At 44.4% G+C, this 9,641-nt stretch overlaps 1 protein-coding gene across 1 annotated transcript in view; it reads left to right on the plus strand.

Annotated features, from left to right (window-relative positions):
• The window catches only part of LOC307022145 (protein shisa-6-like), a 78,213-nt gene extending 70,650 nt beyond the window's left edge, over positions 1 to 7,563 (plus strand). The window contains exons 4-5 of the mRNA XM_079654757.1: positions 3,736 to 3,839; positions 5,473 to 7,563. Of these exons, the coding sequence (XP_079510883.1) occupies positions 3,736 to 3,839; positions 5,473 to 6,312 (944 nt within the window). The 3' untranslated portion in view covers positions 6,313 to 7,563. The remainder of the gene's footprint in view (positions 1 to 3,735; positions 3,840 to 5,472) is intronic.
• The last annotated feature ends 2,078 nt before the right edge of the window (positions 7,564 to 9,641 follow it).

Consider the following 9,641-nt stretch of genomic DNA (forward strand, 5'->3'; position numbering starts at 1 on the left):
AGCAGGAGTGAAATAATTAAGGAGTGAAGGGAAGTGGGTGGCAGCATGGTGGGGCTGATAAGATTGAAGGAGGACGGAGGTGAATAGGACTGACTCAGATGTTTGCATACATGTATGAGGATGGTAAAGAGAAGGGGAAAGTATCAGAGAGCTTTGGTCGAGTAACCACCACACCACCACCCCTTACCCCCCAACCCAGCCCCCCTTTTCTGTGCATATTCCTGCCATCATATCACTTCACCTCAACTAAAGCCCACCAACACTCCCTGCCCGGGATCACATCCAAACACTGTCAGGAGCAGCACTCCAGCACACTTCTGTCATTTGATGTCTTATTTTCTTTTTATTCTGGACCACTCTTTCCTCCTGTGAAACCACTGACCACTACATCACCATTCAAGTCAGTCCCACAGCAAACACCCCCTGAGTGCCTTATGTGACTGCCTATACCCCCCAATCGGCCACCAGCAAGTTGGAGTTTTAGATATGCAAACATTTCTCGCAGGCTGGCACTCTCCAATACCGTGCTGAAATAAAGCTCAGGCAGATCTGCTCTCTTCTTAAGTAAGTGTTGCTAAAATTCAAGAGGACAAAGACTAGAGAGATTTTTCTTTGAAATCTGTTGAATTCAGCTTTGCCTTCAAGTCTTTGTGACTCTAAAGCTCTAGCCTGCCCGGCTCTAGCTCACCTCCCAGCTAGATTTCCTAGCTAGGGTAGGAGGAGCCAGCCTTCCATCTCTTTCTCTTGCCTCTTCTGTCTCTGTACATGTATGTATGTATGTATGTATGTATGTATGTATGTATGTATGTATGTATGTATGTATGTATGTGTTACGTTCCCTATTGGGCTAGGGGAACCAAAGGGAAATAACACGACCAGAGTGGAATTGGTATTAATTATAAGCGTTTATTTAAAACAGCTGTAAACAAAATGGCAGGCAAGCAGCCTGAAACAAACAAAAGGGCCAAAAGGGCACCGGTTGACAAATAACCAAACAAAAGGAGGACTCTAAGAAAGGAGTCTAAAGACATACAGGGAAAATAAATACTAATATACTAAATAAAGAACGAAACAAAACCTCACTCTAAAAGTGGTACAACTAACACAAAGAATCAATACAAAAACACAGCTAAACTAAAGGCAACCGTCACAGAATCCTAACTACTCTAAACACTAACTAAGCTACTCTACACTCTAACTAACCTACTCTAGACACTACTAATCACACACGTTTTAACCCCAGAACAAAGAGCAAGTAGCGAGAGGCATCTGTCCACATACAGAGCCTCCAGAATGATGATTGTCCCCAAGCTTTGTAATAATCTCCAGCAGGTGTGCGCCGGCTGTGCGCTGCGATTGGAGTGCGTCGGGCCCGGCGTGCTCCAATCGCAATCTTCAGGGGCGGACCAGGAGATGGCAGCCAATGCCGGGAGGGCAACCGCAAAGCTCATTTACATAGAACACACACAGCTGAAAACACTCAGACGACCAGGAAGGCAGCAGCCGTAACAGTATGTATGTATGTATGTGTCTCCAGAAAACAATCGGATAAGTTGCATCCTGACCTCGCAGACGGAGCCCTATGACCTGTCTTTCTCACGCTCCTTCCAGAGCCTGTCTCACCTGCCGCCCTCCTATGAGCCGGGCGTCAAAGCCGACCTCAGCCGGTTCTCATCCCTGAAGAAACTCAGTAGGTCCAAGTTCACTGCACTAATGCAAGAGTAGGTTCCCTGCCCTGAAGCCCTGCATGACGCAAACACTGCATTTAGTTTCCTGACCGGGACTTACTGAGTAGCTCGGAGTTGTTTCAGCTGTGAAAAGGATTTGCTCACTCTGAGAAGGATGTCCTACAGTCGGGAAAGACCCCATATATTTTTGCTACTCCCTGATCATTTCAGTGGACGGAGAGGCTGAATCAGAATCAGATCTGATCCTTCATTAAATCAGCGTTGTCATCTCATTAAACTATGACTCATTGATATTCCATGCTTTCCCTATTTCCACTTAAAGGTCACTATTGATTTTGAAACGAGTAAGTAAATTAAACTGCTTTTTTTGCCCCACCCGTCTCAGTATTGATTTCTCATGATATTCCTCGACTGGAACGCAAATATCCCTGAAGCCTTGTGTAATGTTATCTTGACTGCTCAACTTTACTGCTGGCATGCAGTCAAAGTGAAGGATGACGATCTACAACTCATCCTGTCAGGGCTCACTCCACACTGGCTCCCACTCTTAACTTCCAGGCATCTTTTCAGACTAAAAGCAAACCATGTTGGCAGGATTCAGTTGTATTGGGAGGAAAAACCATTACCGTCCTCTGCATGAAGAACTAGTGTAATCATTAAGGCTGTAAAACAAAAGCAAATCATTTCGAATGTCAAAGATAGTAGCAGTGTTAAAATGAAAACATATCTTTCGGCAGTCCTTCATTCTTCCCAGCTTTCTTTCTGATTCCAAAGCAAATGATTTGTTTCAGAAAATAGCCAAAAGGCTCTGCGGGTTCTTTTTGGTGCTCAACTAGTGTCTGTGCTCTGATAGATCACGTTGGATTGTGCTAGAGGGAAGATAGAGCACTGTTTCATTGCTGGGTCATAAAAGAGAAGAATGCCACTGCTTATTCATGCGAATTGGAATCAAACTGAAGCATTTAGCCCATTCCAGTGCAGGACAGTACATTACACGTTATTCATTCACTCCTTGATAATATGGTTGATGAGTTGCAAGGCCCTCCTGCCCTTATCCTGAAGACTATTACGATTGAAAATGGAACACCTTATTTTTATTATCTCTCGTAACAAATGAATTTGCAGCTAGCACCCGTGGCTGGATGCTGAAGGAGAGTCTGGCTGAATGTAATCTTGACAGCTGATGTGAAAACTGCTGCAGCCAATATTATAAAAGACAGACACAGGGTCATCTGCAAGGTGGAGAGGTCTGCTCTCCATCATTCATGCTCGCTATCAAAATGACACCCCTGAGTTGGTATGGTGGTTAAACATTCATGGCTATGACCAGAAAGAATAAAGGATGTGTTTCATCATGACAATGGACTTATTCGTGTTCCATTTTTGAATTCATGCAGCATTTCGTCACATTAACAAGATGTCTGACAGAGTTTGTGTGCATCACTATGTTAGTTGATCTGTACCAAAGTCTTCGTGCATGTGTTTCTGGTTGTGTGGCATGCAAGTGATGATACTCTACTATCGATGGAAATGTATTCTTGTCTTTGTGATCTGCTACTGAATGCATGTTGCAGTTGTTTGTACAGAATAAGGACACACTCAGGGACACCATTCTCAATATAAAATCATTATTCAATTATACAATAACATTCCAAGCATGTGTATATGAGGTGCCTGCGTGCTTCCCTCCACATATGTATGATATGACAATGTTTGTTCATAGACTTTCACATGAACTTTGACATTTTGCCCCCACAGACAGGGCTGCCTGTAGATTCCCAGAGGAATCCTGGATGTGTGATGTCATGTGCCTTGCATGCAGTGATTCCTCTGTGCCTCTCTGTTATCTATTCCCCTCCATAAGCTTAGAAAGGTGGAATACAGATGGGTCCGCCCAAACTATTCTCTGAATTGTTCGCAATGTTCTCCAATCCCACTTTATCCGATGTCTCCCCTTGCATTCTACACCTCGCCTTGTGTTTTCTTGCTTTCACTCCCTGAATCTCCTCTTCACTTCTTGCTTGTGTTTTTTCCATCTCTCCCGCAGCAGATAAAGAAGTCGACGACTACTACACTCGCAAGCGCCACCTGCCTGACCTGGCAGCAAGAGGCACTCTACCCTTGCATGTTCTAAAACTGACCCATGAGCAGGTGGGTACAAGTGCTTGGTTTGAGTGTGCAGACATCCAATTACATGAATCCACAAAATGTACAACAATATCTGTTTTCTTTTCTGATTGCTGCAGATTTGTATTTGTATTCCATATTTTATTCCTTTTTATTCCGTCCCATTGCAATGTCAATACTGTTATATTTATATTTTTTATTATTTTTAATATTTTTTCTAGTTCTCTATCTGTGTTTTAATTGTTGTTTTACTTTTATGTATGCACCACGAAACTTAGTAAAATTCCTTCTGATTCTGAGACAAGTTCATGTTCTTTACTTTTTATGGTAGAGGCTGGTCAATTCTTACATTTCCCCTCCTCGACTCCTATCCTCGACTCCTATCCTTGTGTCTTAGTCCCGCCCACAGGAGATGCGAGCGGAGGACTGAGGAGGGGAACCGAGGAGAGAGGAGGGGAAGCAGCAGGCGGTTAGAGAAATGAGAACTCCTCTCCTCTGAGTGGTCATTTTAAAGAGACGTCCATTAATGATGACAGGAGGCACAGCAGCACTCTGTCTGATGGACAGATGTGTTCATGACCACTTATATATTTACTTTTAGTTCATTCACAGTGCGGTATAATGAGACAATAACAGGCTACAGATGCGGACACACACACACACACACACACACACACACACACACACACACACACACACACACACACACACACATTTATATAAATACAATTTCAGAATCAAACAAGTATGAGAGCACTCTCATAATAACGTAACACAATCAGAGACTGAATATATCCCCCCTCTGGTCGCTGAAATGGAGAATTGAAATTACGGGCCAAAAGTTGTATTTACAAGTATTAAAAGTAAGCATAGGACACCAAACCAACTGAGACCCGTCTATCTGCCGCATATACGCACTGTACCACACACACACACACCTACACACTGTACAACACACACACCTACACACTGTACAACACACACACCTACGGACTATACCACACACACCTACAGCACCTAAAGCATAATCAGGCTACAGCCGTTGTGCATTTTATTATGTGAAGCACTAAATGGTCTTAGAAAAATATGACTCTGTTTGTAGTTATCTACTAAACTACAGCAAATAAAGAGAGTAGGCCTGTTATACTGAGTGATATATATTTTACACACTGCTCTGCTTTCTGCACGGACCTCACAGCTGTTCTCACTGTAAACATCGCATGGCGATGAAAGCAGTTACTAAAATAATATCCAGGGGATGCATGCAGAGCTGTCATTGGCTGAGATGAGTCCGTCCGTGCGTCAAGCCTCCACCGTTCCCGGAAATGCATCCGCGGAAGAGTTGTGGAGGACCCATCAGTGTATCCTCGATCATAACTCCTCCAGAGAGCCTCCTCGATGCTCGGTCCTCGATGTTTCATTTAGAGAAATTAGATGTCCTTCATGGCGCGCTGAAATTCATTTCCGGGTCACGACCGGAGGACCGAGGAGTCGAGGAGGGGAAATGTAAGAATTGAGAAGCCTCTAATGAGTCTCCGGTTTTTAAATAGTTTGTAGCTTGAGCCGATCTGTCTCTTCTTCCTGTAGTGGCAGCTGGCAGAGCCTTTTACCCCTTAGCTTATGAATAAACCAACGTCATTCATCCTTTGTTTCACAGCACAGGGACCAGCAGCTCCAGAGCCAGCCCCTGCAGTCCTCCCAGGCCCCTCCCCAGTCGCAGTCTTCACAGCCACAGTCTCAGCAAAGGCAGAGGCCCCGTCGTGTCCAGAGGGCCATGTCCCAGGACCGCGTGCTGTCCCCTCAGAGAGCCCAAGAGCAGGAATACAACATATCTTCGAATGGTATGTCCCCATATGGAGGCCGCATCCTCTCAGACGAACAGCTCCTGTCTGCGGAACGTCTTCGATCCCAGGAGCGTCTCATCCCACAGGACCGCCACACCTCCCAAGACCGTCTGTACTCTAATGATCGCATGTACACTAAGGACCGACTCCTGTCACAGGACCACATCTACTCCAAGGACCGCCACTACTCTCAAGAACACCTCTATTCACAAGATCGCCTGTACTCACAAGACCGGCTGTTATCCCAGGATCCTCTGCTCTCACCGGAAAGGCTGATGAGGTCTTTGAAGCGTGGCATGGTAAGCAGTGTTTCTGGCGGGTTTCGTGGAAGCGACAAGTCAATGTCGCGCGCCATCTCACACACAGACGTGTTCGTTCCAACCACACCACTTATGGATCACTACAAGATGACCAAAATGCACTCCCATCCCAGTGCATCAAACAATGGCGGCGGGATCGGTGTCGGGGCCGGGGCTGGAAGCACTGGGCATTCCAACACTTTAGCCTTGAACCAGACAGCAACCAAGAGACAGGCGTTTGCCTCCAGACGGACTCACACTATGGAGCAGCTCCACTATATCCCACCACACCACCAGCAGCAACCACAGCCACACCACTACCGTACAGGCAGCAAGACCGAGGTGACTGTGTGACAGCAGCCAGCCAGCTGCACGGCTGGAGGCAGCATTGTCTAGTGACAGGTTGTGGGGGGGGACAGAGGTACATGGGTACATTGGCCTTCCTTCAGAGTTGGATGCAGGGTAGGATGGTGGTGATTTCACTCTATTTGACTATGTTTCTGCAATGTCAAGGATTCTAGAACATCCACTAGCTTAACGCAAGAGACCGGAAAAACTAGCGACACTGTACACTTCATACACAGGCCCAGTTAGATCTGAAGTCAAAGAGGGTAGTAGTTGGGGGAGGGTGAATTTATCCAGCTAACTTGCCCATTTTTCCACTGTCTTGGTTACCCTATTCCTCTTCAGGCTATGGCCTCATTCTGTGTATGGTTTAGCGAGAACACACTCATCAGGTCTGTTCAAGCCTTTATCCTGCCCCTTCGTCCAACAGATCTATTCTGTGACCTTTTCTGGAAAATGTTAAAGGGCTTTGCATGATTAAACACATAGACCGACTTCTCCGTGACTTCTGTTGTGCAACACAACACCACCACAGACGATGAACTAGGTTGAGCCTGTAATAACTTTATAAATATACAAATAAATGAACATAAAAATACATTTGTACACCTTGTCCTACTCATAGCTCTAGTGAAACTTAATTTGTGAAATTAAAATGGATGTTGTAAGCACTTCTATTTGGTGCCTCTCAGAGTTCCATTTCTAAAAACGAAGTGGTTTTGTGGGTTACAAAGCACAATCAATAATAAAAATGATCTTCTGTTTTAGATTTTGTTTTTTTAATTTAAAATAGTGATGGCTAGGTTTTTTTGTTCTTAAAGCAATGGCAGTTTTGTTTTGCTTCCAGTAGACAATTGTAAATAAGCTATTCTATGAGCAGTATTATGGACAAGTCTGTGCTGGATAAACTTTGTATTACACTGTCTGTTTTCAATAGATTCTTAAAGAACAACTATAAATCATCACTGTTTCGTGAGATCAGAATAGAAAACCCACTTAACCAAGGATAAATTACTACTATACTGTGTGTGTCTTTGCAAAACCGTTATTAAGATGAGAAGTAAATGAATGTGTTGTTAATAACAGATATACCACTGCTCATGTGAATATAGACTGTGTCCCATTAACATCAAAGGAGTTAAACAATATGGAAATTGATTATTACAGAAGGGTTAAATAAACAATCCATATTTTTCTAAACATTCAACATTGTTCCCTGAGAAATGTCTCTGTCTTGTGTTTGCTTTATAAAAAACATGATACACCATCAATGTGAGTTTTAAAATGTTTGTAGGTGGCTTGCGGTGTAGGAACCAAAAACGTGTTAGATATAAGCATATGGGTTAGAACAAGCGTTCCTGGATGAAGTTAAATTTAGCGGAATTACTGCTGGAGGGAGTGACGGAAGTAATGTGTGTTTGCAGTCATGTGAACAACCAGCTGACCAGACTTTTACCTGTCGTCTCATTCGGCGCATTCACACCGCAGTACTTTTCCCACAAAGGTTCATGAGAACTTAGTTAATCAGAACTCTTTAGTTCTCATGAACTAAGTACAGATCGCGTTCACAACGGAATAAGTCCCTGAGGGAGGATTAGGCAAATGAAGTAGTGATGTGTCGGTCGCGAACAAGCCGATTCTTTTGATCGGCTCTTTGGTACGAACGAGGGGAACCGAGTCCTACTCGGCAAGTGCCGTTCTTGTCATCGTTCAATCGTTGGTCCGCACTCACTGCCTGCCAAAATCCACTCGCCTTTTAAAAAGCTTGATTTTGTTTCCCGAACGTATTCTTTGAAGACCCGCCCCTACTCTGATTGGTAGGTTTCAGTTTCAGCACGATGAGTGAGATGGGTTTGGTTCTAACCAGTGGTGTAGTGGGGAGGGGGGGTACCTCTGTGTCGCCTGTCAGCAAAACTTACATGATGCCGTTTAGACAATATATTAATAAAGGGCGGTGTCAGCTGTCAGCGAACCGATCCGGCCTTTCTGCGCGACTATCACTCAAATGTGGGACATAGTCTCAATGTGTGGGACGCGGGACAAATAATAAAAATGCTGTGTGTGCAGTCCTGCACTGTGCGGGACACCTGGTCACCATACCTACACAAACACACACGGTACTGCCCCTCACACACACACACGCTTCAAATCAAGGTGCATAAATGCTTGAGCTACGTTTTTTTTATAATTACTGTGAAATCTGCCTATTATGTTTTCGTCATTATGACAACATACACACACTTGCAACTGATAATACTGGCAATGATTTTAGGTGTATTAGACTAGCGGTTTTCAAAGTGTGAGGCGCGCCTCCCCTGGGGGGCGCCAGAGAGCTTCAGGGGAGGCGCAGCGTGAGACACAAAAGAACGAGAAAAAGACGAGTAAAGTGACACTTGCCCACTTGTGGCTGTCTGTGGAGACCGAGTTCCCCCACCTCGCCAAAAAGGCTGTAAAAGTGCTCATTCCCTTCACCTCCACCTACCTGTGTGAGTGCAGGTTTTCCGCATTGACTTTGATCAAAAGCAAGTACCGGTAAAGGCTGCAGCCAGAGTATGATCTGCGTTTATTCCTGTGTGCATCAAAGACGCAGACTCATTGTTCCCACTAAAGTAGGGGTGAGTTTAATAAGGAGGCAAAGTTGACGTTCAGTGTGTTGCCGGGAGCATATAAGGATTTATCCACCATGTTGAAAATGTTAAAAAAAATATGTCTTGAGAACACGGCGTGCGGAAATATACGGGTCGTGCTGCAGCTAGATGTGCCTGTCCTCTGTAAGAAAGTGTCGGCGACTGACATGCAAGGAAGAACGGCTGTCCACAGGCTGTTCCAACTTTAACAACTGTATTAACTCCCAGGGTAGTGAATTGAACATGCAATTGTAATTGGGTGTGTGGTATATTTTCATGCATGGACACGCATGTTCCACAACACACAAACTGAACAACACTCAATTTTCCGATCGCTACCAGTGTCCTTGAGATCTTGTTATAATGACAAGTGCACGTTACTGATGCAATATGGTTGAGACCATTCGGGCTTATTCTAGAGGGGTGCAAGGAATAGTCCAAGTAGTGGGGGAGTTTTATACAATATGTTTAAGACATAAAAATAAAAAGGTTTAAAAAAGTTATTGTTTAATGTTTTAAGGAGGTGACGCTACTCAGCCAATCAAATCGGTGCAGTCAGCACGATAGATTCAAACACACACACAGAGACGAGACAAGAGGAGAGAAACAGTCGGAGTAATTTCAAATGGCGGAAGGTAGACAGCGAAAACAGAGCATTTAATTACATTTTCTCTTACTGGACCTCTTTGAAATGCAATTGAATACCCCTGC

This window comes from Notothenia rossii, assembly GCF_949606895.1.
Source record: "Notothenia rossii genome assembly, chromosome: 10".
NCBI lineage: Eukaryota > Metazoa > Chordata > Actinopteri > Perciformes > Nototheniidae > Notothenia > Notothenia rossii.